This window comes from Chlamydotis macqueenii, chromosome 15 (genome assembly GCF_036417535.1).
Source record: "Chlamydotis macqueenii isolate bChlMac1 chromosome 15, bChlMac1.mat, whole genome shotgun sequence".
Lineage (NCBI taxonomy): Eukaryota > Metazoa > Chordata > Aves > Otidiformes > Otididae > Chlamydotis > Chlamydotis macqueenii.
The window spans coordinates 9669168-9686633 of NC_141570.1; the positions used below are offsets into that span (position 1 = coordinate 9669168).

The 17466-nt window shown below is 42.6% G+C and overlaps 1 protein-coding gene across 3 annotated transcripts in view; it reads right to left on the minus strand.

Annotated features, from left to right (window-relative positions):
- The window catches only part of XYLT1 (xylosyltransferase 1), a 201437-nt gene extending 191536 nt beyond the window's left edge, over positions 1–9901 (minus strand). For all 3 annotated transcript variants that reach the window (XM_086759729.1, XM_086759728.1, XM_086759727.1), the window contains exon 1: positions 9581–9901. In XM_086759729.1, the coding sequence (XP_086615855.1) occupies positions 9581–9808 (228 nt within the window). In that variant the 5' untranslated portion in view covers positions 9809–9901. The remainder of the gene's footprint in view (positions 1–9580) is intronic.
- Between the last annotated feature and the right edge of the window lie 7565 nt (positions 9902–17466).

Consider the following 17466-nt stretch of genomic DNA (forward strand, 5'->3'; position numbering starts at 1 on the left):
AACCAATGACTTATCAAAATATTGCGCTCAAGACTTGCACATCTTCTCTTGTAAGACTGCCAAAAAGCTAGTTCGTTGCTGAGGTACCGCTTCATGTACGCTGCTAGCAGACAGCACCTCCAAGTTTCTATTTATGCAACTGAGTGACTAAACTCAGTTCAAGTGAATGCCAAAACGTAAGCAATTTGAGGCACAGTAGCTGTGCAAAGTATTACTATTCTCCTGGTGTATACACACTAACAGCTTTGTTTACTACACTTATTCCTCTTTTGCTTGTTTGCTTGGGTTTTACATACTGTAGGCCAAGTTGCTGAACTTGGATGCCTTAAGGTAGCCACCTAAATCTATATTTACATATTTAAACATCTGTGTCAGGCATCCACACGAAGTTTGAAGTGCATAAGCAAGCCTGTAGGCCTCTAAGTAAATATAATTAAGTGCCTAGATTTATCTCCAGCTACTCAAATGTGGACCTCTGCAGGCAACAAATTGCTATTTTTCATAAGGGTATTTTTTTTCTACCAGGTAATATTAGCTTGGTAACAGATTTTATTCCGCCCCTCCCCCCATGCTTGTTCATGATGACCCCAAACCAGATATCTGGTAACACTCCGTTTCTGCGCTGAAGTCCAACTTAAATTTTCATAATTAGCAGATGGCCATTTATCTAGTTACAGTTCCAGGTACACTGTCAGATTGAGGAAAGAAGTTCCTCGGTTAAAAAGGTAACTAATGACCCTGGCAGCTGAGGGCCTCTTCATCAAGGGTGGCCAGTTGTCATCCTGCTAAGTTTACAGATGGAACATGTGACACAAGGACTCTACTTGCCTCTATGACAAGTGGTTGTACATTTCTGAACAAAATATTTGCCGTAGAAATGTCATTTTTCAGATTTGTCTGTTCATCTCCCAAGTAAGGGTCAATGGGGCTGGATATAGTTTTGGGGAACTCACTTCACTTCACTTCAGTCAATACAGCCACAACCTCCATTGCTTTTGTTTCAAATAAGATGTTTTAAGTGAACCATGCATCCTCCTGAATCAAAGAGTGCAATTATAAAGAACAAAGCTAACTACAAACAGGTTGAGTTTTAAGAACAAAAGACCTCTCAGAAATTCAGGGAGCATGAAATCCAAAACTCAGCATTAAGAAAAGTCAGTGAATAGCATCAACTCTAAGAAAAATACTCAGATTCTACCAACATAACTGAACCAAAAAGAACATCTGAAGGTCAAGCAAAGGCTGCAGTATGAAGTAAAAAAAATCAGCATTCGTGACTCATTCAACCAAATCCAAGTCAAACTAAAGTTTGCAGTGTCGTTCAGCTTTGTAGAATTGTTTCAAATAAGCATCCCACTTATTCTCTAGTAATAAAATAGAACAGCAATAGAGCAGTAGCTTGAAAGCAAAATATATGTGGGAAGCATTCAAGATCTGACCTCAGAGTCAACCACGTACTAGTGTGAAATCTTTTTTAGCTAACTTTTTTTTACTAAACTGATATTCATTTATTGTGGAGTTTAATTTCATTACCACAAAAAAAAAAAGCCAATTATAGAGATGCTATAAATAATTCATCCCTTGGAGGAATCCTCTAATCATCTCTAAAAATAAGAAGTCACATGATTTAAGTGTCCTGCACTGACCCTTTTGGTACTTCACATAAAAGGATGAACTCAGCAAGGTTACACCATACGCAAGTTCAGGCAATGTTACATGTTGCTCAATTTTTATATCCACATGATTAGAATGCTTGGTCTCTTCACTTCTAGCTCAAGCTCAAACTCAGCAAAGCATTCAGTCCTGTATCTGATGTAAAGCTTGGGAGAAACTCCATAGGCAGAGGTCCACAAGGCATTGAAACCATTTTCTGCTTCAAAGTGAAGCCTGGAAATCACCTTTACTTGCCTGAAAACAGCTGGGGCAGCCAATTTATAATAATAGCCTCTTGCTGATTTCTTTCTTGATCCATCCACGCTAATCAATCCTTTGACTCACCCTACCCTTAGGCTGTATAGTGCCAATCACAGAAATTCTGACCGGTGAGAGGAAATCACTGCAGAAGAGTTTGTAGAAGTCCTGTGCTGAACAGGTCCCTGATGGTAATACTGCAAAAGTTACACCTGTGACTCCTGTGAAGTGCTGGCAGCTATACTTGCTATTCTGTAAGCTCTTCAAGGCAGGGACCTTTCCTCACATGTGTCTGTAAAGCTTCTAATGCCCAGATGGAGCCATACAAATGGATAATAATTATATTTCCATGTAGACCATTATTGTGCATAATGTAAATTACTTTCACTGATCCAAGAGGAAATCATTTTCTCATTTTGAAATGAAAAGAGAGAGTAAAAATAATGATTACTTGTTTGACACTATTATTATAACAATAACTACATTTGTGGGTCCAGAATCCTCAGCTGGTCTGTACTGACTTCAATGGAGCTATGCCAACACATGGCAGCTGACAAGCCGGTCCCAGTCTTTGCTGAAGATCTCAAACTATTTCACAAGGACTGATTATTTCAAACCCACACCACTTCCGTGAACGACGGGAAGTTCACTAAGCACACTTTGCGGACGGGAAGAGAAATGGCAGACCTGGCACATGAAGGAATGGATTCCTACTATGGCACAGCAGGTATCTGAGCATCAGGGCCACAGCCTCCTGCTCTCACCACTGCAGAGGAGCAGGCTTTTGCAGAAATTCAGACCTCAAGTGAGCTGAATTGCCTTCTGGAAGCACTCATCTCTCTCCATTCATTAGAAGGCATTAGATTGCCTGATTTTAGCACCTCAGTATTAGTAAGACTCAGCCTGGGCTTAAGTGCTCAAAATGGGACAGCCATAATCAACAGCACCAAACACAAAAGGGAGAAATAAAGTTGGAACCTGACAGGGCTCGGCTCCTCTGGAGGAAAAAAAAACCAAAACACAATTATCAGACCAAAGAGGACTAAGTCTGGACAGTCAATAATTGAAAACCCCAAAACTACATGTCACTTCTAGCTATGTGGCACCAAATGCTTTGCTACAGATGTCAAGAAGTTAATGATGGGAGAAGGCAACCAGGACTCCTACTTTCCCTGCTCCCAAAGAGCACTCTCCTGTTCAACACATACTCTGCGGCACAGCATCAAAAGCCTACCATTACTTAAAAAAAAAATGAAGACTAAAGACTCAAGACTAAAAATCAGGCTCGAACACTTGAAAGTGCTATTCCTCATCAACTGCACTAGTACAAGCAGTCACACACACCAGCACTCATGCACCCTGCGAGTATCCGTGCAGGGATGCTCCTGCATCTGCCCAAATCAGACGGTCCATTGGCCTAAATTTGAAGGAAAAATACAAGATAATGTATCTGATTTAAAGAGCCAGTGGAAGAGCTTCAGTGAAGTGCCAGACCTAAATTTAACACTGTAAAGGAAAATCAGGAAGTATTTGATTAAAATTAATCCTTGAGGTTATATAATTTGACTGTTCCTACAAATTAAGTTCACTTCATGCTTTCATTGTACTCCCATCCTTTCATCAAGCACTAATAAGATGCTGTACCACATATCATAGACTTTCAATACTGAAGGGAAAAAATATTTTGAAAAATATTTCTCAATACAGCTGAAACTTGTGGCAGGTAATGAGGGCCTTTTACAGCAAAAAGTATCCATTCTGCAATAGCTGACAAGAAGTAAATGAGATTTGTATGTCTCCTGTACAACAGCTGGTCTTCTCTTGCTAAAAAATCAAAAACGTTTATATTTCAAAGGGAACATCTGCAAAATCCCATCATACATCAAAGAATAAAAAACCAACACAACAAAAATACACCAGTGGCCTGAAAAAGACTTCCGATGGCGTAACCAATTAACACAGATTCATTTCATATAATACCTTCCCACATCCCCACAGAAAAGATGCTTAACGAGGTAACTGCTGCAGGAGTCCATCAATCTAATCTGGTTCTAATACTTTTCTTAAATAATGCATACATTAATTTTATGTTACTGAAAATATTTGTTTGTTTTATTAACATGTGCCTTATTAAGTGCTAAAGCTTCATAAAAATCATTATGCAGCTTCCAGTTGCAGATGTATTGTCTACCCTCTTCCTCATTACAAAATGATTAGCTGTCTCATTTCTCCTTTTCAATTGTTATTAAAGCTGTACTGCAGCATGATTAGGCTTCCGTTAACAAGCAAACCGTACTTAATGTCAAGTCAGTACTATGGACCTATCCTCCAAGAAATATATCCTTTTTGGCCACATAATAGCTCGATGCTATTAATTTTATTCAAGACCTAAGGTACCTTAACAAAGCTGTTTCACTGAGAACAGCAGGTGTTCTAAAATGAGTGAGGACCCAGATTCCAGAGCTTGAGTCACACTGGACTGAAGTTTACTATGTAAACAATTAGTTCACATTAAGTTCCCTTGCACCTTTCAGATCTGGAAATTTTTCTGAAAATATTTTTTCCCCTCCTTTCTTGTGTTCTGAGCTGAAATTACTGAGGCCACACGTCTACATCAACAAGCTTCTTGGAGGGGAAGGTGTTTTAACAGGTACCATCTGGTTGTGCCATAATATATGGAACCTATACACACAGCGATTTAAGCAGAAAGGATAAATTAGGAGCAAGTTAATTCTTTTTTTTTCCTGGAAATCTCTTTTGTTTTTCTGGAGCTTAACAATTATTTTATGCTTAAGTGCAACTTTGTAGAGTGAACTACAGTAAGTCTTCCAGCAGTAGCCCAGTTCCTTGCCCAAGGCAGAAGCTCTCTCCTTCAATGCCCATCTTGCTACCACCCCAATGCAAAGCTACGCTTTAATGCGGGTGCTAAACTGAAACCCGTGCACTGTGCAGACATTCACTTGTTAAGTAACTCCTACATGGATAACGCACTGATGCTCAGCAGAGGGTAGGTCCGGGCCCTGTGTTTCTTTCTGGCAAAACAGAGCTGGGAATCCACGTGAGAACCTGAACACTACAGGGGCAAATACTCTTCAAAAGAAAACTCTCTTGTTTCCAAATTTGAAAAAACACCAAGCTTCTGGTTGATAAGCAAGGTGAATTCTGCACCATTCTCACTTTGGGAAAGCATTTGGAAAAGACGGGGGGAAATATCTGATACATGGACTTAAAAGAAAGTGGAGTAGTTTCCTGGGTTTTCCTTCCTGTATGAGTCCCCTAGTTTTCTCCAGCACTACGGAGTTGCTGCTACTTTGCATTCAGTTACAACAGATCAGTTTTTAGAACTGTCAGTGTTGAGTAGAGTAGCAGCTGGATGCCTTTCCTAGTTTCAGTAACCAATAGGTATTACAGAGTTTAGGCACACATTATGATAACTTTTGGCTTCTTGAATCTTTAAGCTGGTGGAGCTCAGGATGCATCACATAAGTGAGCCAGGAGGAACAAGCAAGAAGAAATATAAACTGCTTGAGCACATCCAGCTGACCAACCCATGGAGGAGCAGTGGACTCAGCCTCACTCTCTGCATTCCCAGAAGAATAAGAAATACATTTCCCACCTCAGAAAAGAAACTAAGGAGGAGAGCACCTAGTGATCCTCAGGACTGTCCTCCGTAGCTTAACTTTTGCTTGGAGTTAAAACAGATAATCCTCACTGTCCCCAAACACATGACACTTTCTTTTCATTTTACCGTTCTGAACATTTTGAGCTATCAATAGTTATGTTTGGTTCTTTTGACAGCTTCATGCTGAAAGAAACATGCCATTTCTTTAAAATGAATACACAAAATTTCAGACTAAAGAAATGCTTTGATCCCACACCAGCAGGCAAGAGCTCTGTTTCACTCAGTTGACAGTAACAATGCACTAGCATTTTTGCTTTATTGTGAAACAGGCAGTAATGAAAACCCCACAGTGCCACAGGGCACAAAGGAGCATTACATATCCACAGTTGTTGCTTTCAACGCCAATTCCAAGGCAGAGGCCACAGCTGGATAACGTGAGCACATCACTGCGATGCTGGGCATGAGCTAAGACCACGGCAGATGCTCTGCTGTCACATCCCACTCATCACCAGCAGCCTTGAAGCGGGGATTTGCATTCCTTCTTCTTCCCCTTGGGCTCCCAACACACAACATCCACCAACAAGCCCCTTCCACCATCACTAGCGCATTGCATCAAAAACACCTGAGACTAAGCAGCATGCTTATGGTATTTTTGCAAAAAGCTGTTGCATATTTTTCAAAGATAAAGACCCTTACATAAAAATCAACCTGTTCTCAGAAGGTAGCTTAATTCTCATTGCTTTTGATTCTTGAGTTTTGCTGAATGAATAAAGCTTGTGCAAAGGGTGCTGAATAGCTACAAAAGTTGTACACAGTTGCAAGCATCCACTGAAGTCACTGATAAAATTCATACTTCTTTAAGGTATCTATAAGCCAGTTTAATTAAATGTGGAACAACTGCAGGAAACTGCTTATGAGTAATGAAAGCTCCAGACGTAGCTGACCAGGGGATCTAGCAAAGTAAATGTTTTCAGTTGCAAAATAGCTCAATTCAAAATTGTTTCTTCCTGCCAAGTTGGCAATTTATATTCAATTATGCACAGGTACAGTGGCAACATTTTTTACTATGGTATGATGTTATTTCATTTTCCAAATGAAATTGTTTATTACATGTATTTAACAGCATTTAACAAAAGTCTAAATACCTCTTAAATACCAGCTCAAAGGATTGTGTTTCTTTTCCCACAGAAACAGATTACCAAATCTTCACACTACTTATCTCTGGCTAAATAAAGTAAAATATGTACCACCATTTTAGTCTTGCACATAGGTCAGAGGCAAAGAAAAAAAAACAAGATAAATAAAACCACTGTAACTTCATATGGCAACTTTCAGACATAGGTTTTAGAAGTGCTATCTTCTGCAAAGTGTTCAAAACGTGGCTTGTGTAACTTTAAGTAGTATAATGGCTCTTGTAAAGGTAGTTATCAGGGCATCAGTGTGCTAAAGGCTGAAAAAAAAGTGACCAGGTACTACATCACAAACATCTACCAGCCTTTTGAGAAAATACTCTCCAAAGAGGTATTAAACACATCCCTTCATTAACAGACCAAAGACATTAAAATCAATATTATTTTTCTGTTAAAATGCAAGATTGAGAAATCTTTGAAAAATCCTTGGAGGGTCTCTCAGACACACCTAACCCAAAGTCATTTGGATATAGTGGGACTACTGTATTCACACCAGCCAGTTTTTCCAACTGCTGCAAAACAATTTTACATACACAATCTGCTGGAAACTTGGATTGAGAAGGATAACAATTTTGCTCAGGCATTCCATAAATTGTACTGTAATGTGGAAACAAAGAACATTTAAAAAAAAAATCTTATTTCACAATTCTGTATCACGTAATTCTGTTAAACAGATATTTTCCTTATTAATTGACTCTGAAATCAAAACTGGGCCTGCCTCTGAGACATGCAACATAGGCTGGGTTAGATAAACCTACATTTGCATGTCAGAAGTGCCTAACTTCACCTACCAATTTAAGCAAGCTTTCACATTGTTAAGGCAGAGATCTCAGAAACCTGCACAAATCCAATTTCCCTATTGCTTTTCCACCAAATACACATTTCAATCAGTAGATGGATGCTTAAGTGTGGGGTTTTGTATTCTGACAAAGTCATTTTAAGGATGGTGGCCACTTCCTAGTGTGTAGGTTAAGCAAAGCCACAAGTACCATAAAGTCATCTTGAAGAAGTATTGCCAAATAACCCCTTGACAAAGCACATTGTCAAGCACACTGTCACTCGTCTTGAGTGTTGTGGGTATTTTAATGCCAATACCAGACTTTGCGGGACAGCACAGCGTGATTCATACTAGTCATTTAGATAACGAAGGGAAAAAAGATATACTCGGCATATCTTTCTTTTAAAACATATTTTCTGTTCAGAACCCCAGTGCTCCATCTTTAGGTCTTTGATCAAATCTGTATGCACAAAGGCACGATTCATTACTGACAGCATCAAAATAACCATATTCTACATCCGTGTGTAGCCAGCACGGAAACAATTAGCTCTCCTCCCCAAACTTGGCATTCGTTCCGACGCACTGGGCGCAAAACAGACACTGTGCCAGGACGTTTGTAGGACAACTGCTAACGGTACTCCTGACGCTGCTCCGGAGCCCACAGAAGAAGATTATTTCCTAGAAAGCCTGGTGAGCTGGGGAGCGGGGCTGAAGCCCCGGGTGCAGCCTGCCCCCTCTCGGCCCCCCACCTGCCCAGGTACCTGCACCTCTCTAGCCTTCAATAACCCAGAGAAGAAGGAAAAAATGCTGGAGAAGAACGAAAGACAAAAGAATAAAAGACTAGACAGATAGGGAAAGAGGCAGAGTACTGGAGGAAAAATAGTGGAGCCTGAATAGTTACATTTATGAATATAGCAAGGACCAAGATAAGATTATGCATAGAGACAAAAATTAACCCAGTAAGAATTTTAATTTTCACATCTAGAAAGCACACACTGGATGGTTATGTACTACCTTTCAGAAAGTTGTCTCAAATGTTAGTCACAGAGCACTCGCGCTCAGGGCATGGTTCTCTGCAGCCTTTCTGTGGCCGAAACGCTCACAGTCATCTATAAGAATAAGTCAGCCCTGATCCCCAAGCTCCTGCTTTCTCTTTCTAGATGTAAACAGAAATAGACAAAAATATGCATGCATACTTTAAGAGGTAACATTTATTTAACATAAGCCTACTGCTACAATTAAATGAAAACCAAAGGAAGCATCTGTTGAGGTGAAGAATACTACATCCCAGTGGCACAGACCAACATGTGTTTCTGAGGTTTGTACTAACTGACCAAGAACACTGTTAATTTGCTTTTTCATGAGTCTACCAGAAAATTCAGAAATGCAACTGGCAATAGGGTCGGCTTTGCAACTGCTTGCGGTTCCAGGCCCGAGTCATTTAAATGAAAACTTGGGGAGTTTGCAAAATAAAACGATAAGAGATAGGATGAGAGGGCACAGTTTCAGTATCCTTGAGCTTTCAGCGGTTAATAAAATGATTGCATTAGATTTCATTGCCTGTCACCTATTGGGCCTGATAGTACTCTGCAATAAAGAACAACGCCTGTGCGGTTTTCAAGTGGAAAAAAATAAAGTCGTACTAAAATAACCCGCTAGGAAGGCATCGGGCGGGCGGCTCTGCAGCGAAGTTCGGGGGCGCCGGGACGCCCGCCGCGGAGGTGGGCAGTGCCCGAGGGGCACCGGGAGCGGAGAGGCTCCTACTGATGAGCGCACGGATCCCACCGATGCGTTTTCTGGCGTCGCAGCCGCAGCCCCGGGCGCTCCCTCCGCACGCCCCGTCTGCCGGCAGCCAGGCCCCCGGCCGCGGGTGGGAGCGGACCCGCACCGCGGCACCTGCGCGGCGGCAGGAGGCGCCGTGGGGGCACATGAGCCCCGGGCGACCGCGCCTCACTCGCCCCAACTTCCCCATCGCCTGCCGGGCAGCCCCCTCCGCAGAAGTGCAGAGAAACGCCGTGGGACCGGGGCGCAGCCACCGCCGCCCCCTCCCTCCCACCGCCGCCCCCCGCCCGCGCCTACCATCGCCTTGCCGTGCGGGGCGGCGGGTCCGCGGCGCTGCGGGTGCGCCCGCTGGTCTCCGCCGCGATCTCGCTTCTCGCGGCCGGCGCCGCCGCGTTGCTCCTCGCCGGCGTCGAGGGAGGTGAAATTCCAGACGAGGAGGGTCTGGAGGAGCAGCACAGTGAGCGCCGCCACCAGCGCCGAGCGGGAGCGCCGCGCCAGCCGCCGGGCGCACGGAGCGGCCACCATCTTCGCTGCTGCCGCGCTCCCGAGAGCCGCCGCATCCGCCGCGGCACGGAGTTTTCAGCCGGGCAGAGCCAGACGTCAGCAGGAGGAGGGCGGAGGTGGGGAAGAAGAGAGGGAGGGCGGGCGAAGGAGGAGGTGGTGTGCACGGCGCGTGAGGATGGGGGAAGCCGGCGGGGAGCCCTGGCGGGGCGGCAGCCCGCGGCCGGGCCAGCCCGGGGCGAGGGGTGTGGTTGGCGGAGGAAGAGGAAGAAGAAGAAGGAGGAGGAGGGTGGGCTGGAGATAGAGGAGGAGCAGCAGCGGGGGCTGCTGCTGCTGCCGCCGGCGGGCAGGCGGGCGAGCCCCGGCCCTGCGTGAGGGGAAGGGGCCGGGGCGGGGCGGCTCCGCGCCTCACGGCAGGCGGGAGAGAGGAGGGGGCGGCCGGCGGCGGGGCGGCCGGCGACTGCCATCTTCTGAGGGAAAGCTGCCGCGCGCCGGCGGGCGGGAGGCGACGGGCGCGAGGCGGCACCTGGCGGGCCGGCTTTCCCGCCCGCCAGGTGCCGCCTCGCGCCCGTCGCCTCCCGCCCGCTTCCCGCCTTCCCCCGCTCCCGCCCAGCAGACGATTCCCTGGGAAGGCTGATGTCCGGCCCTTGCTCTAATATTAATTTATTTTTTTTAACCCACCTGGAGCTAATTTGCGCCGAACTGACCTGCAGCCGTTTCAGCTTGGGCTTTTTTTTGTCTCTGCTGGCTGCAGCAAAAAGGCATTGTGGGTTGTGCTCCTTAATGAAAGAAGATTTTGTCGATAAATCTTCAGGCTTCCACAGCTTATCGGGAACTCGGCTTATACTCATTAATTTCCCTGCCATGTAGCTATGGACCAGGCTTTACTTTTGAAAAGCTGTTACTCCAGCTCTGCTCAAAGTGGACCTGAGGGCCTTCAGGCTGTGTGGGCTCTGCCAGTGGCCCAGTGCTTTGCTTGCAGCACAGGGACACCTTTAAAGACACTGTTGTTTTCCCCATCTGAGGAACAGCCATCCCGATGTACAACGCTGGCACGAATGCACACAAATCGTTTCACAGGCAAAAATGGTCCAAATCTCCCAAGACTGAGATTTTGTTTTGAAGCAGAAAGGTCACTAGCAGCGTTTGGCCTCAGCAGAGTGAGAACAAGAGTGAGGTGCAACACTTCCACAGCCCTGCGAGATTTGCAAGTACTAGGCATAGGCATGAGGTGACTGTAATTAAATGCCCAGTGTTTGAAAAAGTGTATGTAACAGCTTCAGTTGCTTTTTTCTCCCATACTGGTATTGGCTTTCTAATCTGAAAGATCTCACTATCTGATGATAGTAGTGAAGTAGAGAGTTTTTTTCATCTGCCTGCACAGTGCCTCTTTTTGTAAGCCTAATTCCACTTTACAAACCAAATCCAAAGGTGAAAAAAATAGTATCTTCTGATAAGGACAGTTGCTTTTTCTAAATGACAGCCAATTGGGATTTGCACAGACCAGCAGGATTTTGTTTGCGTTGGAAGTGCTTTAGTTTCTGATCTGAAGAACAATGAAACAAGTAGTAACATTCAGAAGCATCCTCTATTAAGGGAATACTCCTCATGATCCAGTGAGGCTACTAATAAAATTTCACAGGATGTATCTTTTGTTGCAGTGTTACAGAAGCAGCTGAAGTATGTGGCAGGTTAGTGGTAAGAAGCATTGTGCAAGTATTTAGCTTTACAGAGGCATGCATGATTGGACAAATAGGCTTTCTAATATTATAATTTTTAATAACAATCTCATGATCTGATGGAAGAATCAGATTTAGGAATAAATAATCTGTTGTTCCTAACGCATGAATTTTGAGTCTCCAGGGGGAAATTGTATCCTCAAGAAAAACAAGCAAGGTGTTGTTCCACATATGGTGGTTCCTGGGCTCTTTGGTCCTGTACTACCCTCTGACATTGTTGGATACTCACTTCACAGCAACTCTGTCCTGGTGTAAAACCATCAATTCAGTGCAGTTACTCCTCATGTACAGAGTAGTGAGATCTGAATCAGGCCCAAATACACACGCAGTTTCAAACAGGGTTGCAGTCTGAGCGTCACTGACTTCAAGGTGTCTCTAAACTGAGAGCTCAGAATAACCTAATTAGTAAATTCCAGGGAAGTCAGCACGGAAAGGCTTCTTTCTGTGTGGAGGCTGAGCATCGTCTGGCTGACCTTCAGTTCATGCAATGGGACAGTGTCCATTTTTGCCATCTGTGGTGACAGCGAACTGCTCTTTATGGGCAGAGAGCCCGTGATAACAAATTTTGACAGTGCCAGGCTTCCGCACCAGTTGCACATGCGTTGGATTTGCTGGTCACACAGTACAGTGAAGTGAGCTTTTTAAACAAAAAAACAAAAAGATTCAAAGTGTTCTTGAATATTCTGACAAAGTCTGCACAGCTTGAGAGATTGATGGATAATTTTTATTCCAAACCATCAAATAATTGGGCATTATAAATACACTCAAACAACTCAGCCGACAAACGCTAGATAAAAGTGTCTTCTACTTGGATTAAGTGCCTTCCTTTTCAAAGGAAGTTGTGGTTTCAGCATGTGGTTGCCCCATGCAGCCTTCCCTTGGGCTTTTAGAGGGCAGGAGGTGCTCAAGGAGCCAGAAGAAAGAGACTTTTAACAGGCCAAATCACAAAGAGCTCTGAAGAGCCACAGACCTCAGGGCCTGATTCTGATCCTGCGTACATCATCGTGAAATGGGAGACGCATTCAAGCTGATGCCCTAAAACGGCTAAAAGCAACACTGAAGCCAGGCAATGTTTTAGCACAGGGCAACGCTGCTCTCTATAAAAGGAGCACAGCAGTAATTATGACCAAACTGTAATCCATGTTCCTTGAAGTGTTTATTACCTGTTGGAAAACTTCCTCCAGATTTTCAGGGGCAATTTTTATACTGGGAAATGTATATGGATTTTCCTAATCTCTGTATATAATTACTGTGACTGATAAGGCAGTGAGAAACAGCAGTGCGTGCTCAGTCTCATGTGTGTCCTACTGAAAGCACGCCTGGAGAGAAGATTTGTATCCAAACCACAAGAATTTATAGGCCATAAAGATCTGAGTCTTCGGTGTAAATTCATCCCTGTGTATGGGTGGGAGCCTCAGCATGAGACACTTCTGCACCGAGTGAAAAAGTGGAGCAGGGAGAGAAGCAGGCTTCCTCTGACAACATCCTCCTTTCCCTGTATTTATAGAGATTATGTAAAATCTAGAAAGGAGAGTGCAGTAGGTATGGCATTCATTTTTAAAACTGTGCTATAACCAATGGCTGCTAACTGTTCAAAACATCCTTCTGTTGCTAAAGAAAACAGCCAAATAGAAGTAACGAGGAGGATAATTTGACTAATTATTTTTTCCTGTGCTGATTCAAACTGGAAATTTAAAAGGGCAAGGCCGAGCTTCTTAAGAATTTGAAGATAAAAAAAACCCCAAAAACTGAACTGTACAAATCCTAAGAATAAACTAAAATCAGAAATTTCATGAGTTAAAACCATAAAATGGACTTTTCTTACTATCATATTCATTAATAATGGCAGCTCGAATGAGTTACGTTGCATCAGAAACATTTAATGTGGCCACATGGAAAACATTTGAGGGAGTAACATTTGAGACTCTGTAAATGCCTGATGTTGCCCATGTTAGGTGACACTGCTAGTATCTAGCACAAAGTATATAAGAGAAAAAACAGATTTGATTCTTAAGAGACAAGTATTATGATGACACTTAACTGTCAAAGAGATGGCGTTTTAAGCAAGGATAACTAATGTGACTTGGCTAATTTGCTCTAAAATCCTAAAAGATAATTGAAATATCTTTTCCCTTTGCATAGGTATGTAAATTCAGCCTGGGTGTGTTTGAGAGGAGGTGGGTATCAATCTTGGCTACTTAAAATGATGTTAAAAAAGAACCTTTTTTTACTCTGATCTACTTTGCTAGATTTACCTATCCTGTTATAAAAATATGTTTCCTCCTCTTTACAGTGTAGACATAGTCTAAAACTGAATCAAGTAACCAGACTGTACAAAGAAATAAATGAAGTTTAGAGCAGTGTTAATAAGCAATATCCTTTCCTCTACTTTGAAGAGCTTATGGTCCATCTGGTGAACAAACACTACAGGCTTATCTGAACTCCAACTCAGGCTGACTCACAGGCAGTTTAGAAGCACATTCTGTAATCAGTGAAAGACTAAGTTATTTCACAGTGAAGATTTGCATTTTTCTTAAAAATAGTTGTGTCCCTATCACATCAAAATATAGATTTCAGATATATGTTATCAGGGTGAAGGGGGAAAAGGCACATCTGGGAATGAACTGATTTGTCTAAGGATAGGTATCTCTAATGCCCTCAATCTTAAGGAAAATCTGTGAAGAAGCCAGAACAATTAGCAAATCTGCATATATTGCTATGATTTTAAAAAATCATAGCATCTAAGGACTGCACCTTAGGAACAGAAAAGAGTAAAAATAGGCCATGAGCATAGAATCATAGAATCATAGAATGGTTAGGGTTGGAAGGGACCTTCAAAGGTCATCTAGTCCAACCCCCCTGCAAGGAGCAGGGACATCCCTGACTAGGTCAGGTTGCTCAGAGCCTCATCCAGCCTGGCCTGAATGTTTCCAGAGATGGGGCTTCCACCACCTCTCTGGGCAACCTGTTCCAGTGCTCTATAACTCGCATCGTAAAACATTTTTTCCTAATTTCTAATCTAAATCTACCCCCCTCTATTTTAAAACCATTACCTCTCGTCCCATCGCAACAGGCCCTACTAAACAGCCTTTCCCCATCTTTCTTGTAGGCCCCCTTGAGGTACTGGAAGACCGCTATCAGGTCTCCCCGGAGCCTCCTCTTCTCCAGGCTGAACAGCCCCAACTCTCTCAGCCTGTCCTCATAAGAGAGGTGCTCCAGCCCTTTTATCATCTTTGTGGCCCTCCTCTGGACCTTCTCCAACTGGTCCATGTCCTTCTTGTGTTGGGGGCTCCAGAACTGGACACAGTACTCCAGGTGGGGGCTCACCAGGGCAGAGTAGAGGGGGAGAATAAACACTGCATAAGCAGTGTTTTATAAGTACTCTGCAGTAGTGGTAGAGACATCTTCCTGAGGTTTGGGCTTCTCCCCTGAAGTGGCAAATTCTTTCTTTTTCTTTTCCTTCTAGCACTAGCAGGAACGACGTACAATCCCTAATCAATTTAGTGAAGGCATGTGCATATGCAGGACATATACCTTTTCCCTGGGAGGTTGGCGGTCTTTTTGGTCTATGCAGCAAACCTGAAAGAGCAAAACAGGGTAGGGAATTACTCTTTGAGAGGCTGAGAAAAATTTCACGATCTCAGACTGGTTCAGTGATTGCTCTGCAACAAGTTCCTAACTCATTGCTTTTTGTTTTTAAACACTGGCATTTTGCTATATTTTAAAGGTAGGAGAAATATATCTTGATTTTTTCTGTAACCACAGCACCATCATTAAGTTACTCTGTGTTCTCCAGTTCAGTCATTTTATGGTTTCCATGTACATTCTTCACCACGCAGGTATACTGTACCACAAATATTCACCACTCCATCTCTTCTTTTCATAAACAAACAAAACCCCAAGATTAGATTCCTTGCTATGTACTCATTTTACATCTAGCTACTCTCCAAGTGAGTTATAAAAGCTAGGTTCTTTCTTAGCATGCACCAGCAGAACTAAAGTCAATGGAGATGTGGTCATTGTGTGCAAGAAACACCTTTAGTTCTGGTGGTTTTGTAAAACTTGAGATTCCAGCAAGTGGATTCTTAATCCACTCTTGTCCCATTTTGCCACTTAACAGTTTGCAAACGCAAACTCTGGTGTCAATGTATATGCAAAAGGCAATTTTTTAACACCAACATTTCATTCTGGTAACAATATCTATAAATTAGCAACATAAATAATCCTTATTTTTCACTTCTGGTTCAGTATAGTCAAAGACAAAAAAAATAGGTACTTTTCTATGTTCAATTTATATAAAATATGTCATATCTATGTAGAATATATATTAGTTCTTTCTTCTGAGAGATAAATTTAGTTCAGGACCTTGGCATATGCTCCCCTTCAGGAAGTGAAGGAAAATGTAAGAATTATTCCCTTCACCATCACATTAAAGTGTCCCTTTGTCTTTCTAATCTCTTAACATATATAACCTTTTACTACCAGTGAGGGGAAATGTCACCTATATGTACGTTATATACAGTCCTCAGTGTTGTGACAAGCTGCTTCTTTCAGCCAGTGGTTGAGGATAATCACGAAAGGATTACCCATCTGTTCTTGCCATGTGGCATTCTGTCTTCAGTAAGGAGATACTGCAGTTCACAGGTTCCTGCAGTTCTTTTTTTCTGATGTTCTCTCATTAACTAAAAATTGTATTATTATCCTTCTGAGTTACTAAATTGGAAAGTCTGGAAGACTCAATGAAGGTGACCTACTTTGGATTATCGAAGTTAGAACCAGCCACCGACTGCTGCAAATAGCATTTTGTTTAGATGCAGAAGGAACTGGTTTCTTTGGCTTGGGCTTACATTCTGGGTTTTGCTTTTTTTTTTTTTTTGTCCTCTCACTTGATGGAAAAAGACAGGTGGTACCCAAAAAAAAGGAAAGTCAAAGGGAAAGAGAAGAAAAAAAAAGATTCTTTTTCACAAGGAGTGACACTGGAAATCGTGTGTGCATATTTAGTCAGTTTTTCAACAGGGAGTTTTTTAGACTACCTTTATTACAAAGACATATCAATGTAATACATGTATGTGTAGAGATTTCTTTTGCTAGTCACCTGCAACATTTTCCACGTGTCTAAACTTTTATTTCAAACATCACAATCATTTGCTGGAAACAAGCTTTTTAAAGAATATTCCAATACTCTCTCAATTTGCCTAACACTGAAAAATACAGTATTTTAAAGACAAATAAGTTTTGTTCTTAAGGTTCTGATATGAAGCAAGTTCATCTGTATGAAAGCTTGCTACAAAAAAAAAAATCTAATAAAATAGTGTGTCTGTTTTTCATAAACAGGACCATTTCATGGTAACTGATTTAATACAACTTTTTATGTCAGGGAACATTGTTTATGATATTATGTCAAACTCGATATTGGCAGCTTCAGTAGATCATTCGCCTGCTACTGATGCAGTTGTGTCCCTTGACCATACTGGGTAGTCCTACAGAAAACAGTGTGGAGCTGGTACTACATCCATGTGTGACAGTGAAATTTTGCTGAATTTCTGCATAAATGCTCCAAACTCTTGGACCGAGTTGCCTGAGGAGGGGCGGGGGGCAGCGTGAACGTGCTATTTCCCCCTGGAGAGAGGTACAGAGGAACAGGTAGACTTCATTTCCTGCTGTGGTTCCTAGCAGCTGAGTTAGCAAAGTGTCTCACCTCACCTCTGAGATCAGTCTGTCAACACCACAGGCTTATGAAGGATATTATAAACAAAAGACAATTATACAAATCTAAGCAAACAAGCTTGATAACTATCGTTAATTTTGCTGTACTTAGATAGACATTAACAAAAGCAGGTGCAAAAACCTGCTTGGCTATAATTTGGATACTGCAAGAAAAGGAAGTATTCAGACAAGGTATTTGATGTGCCTTAAAAGAAAGACAGTTTTTGGAGAAGGAAG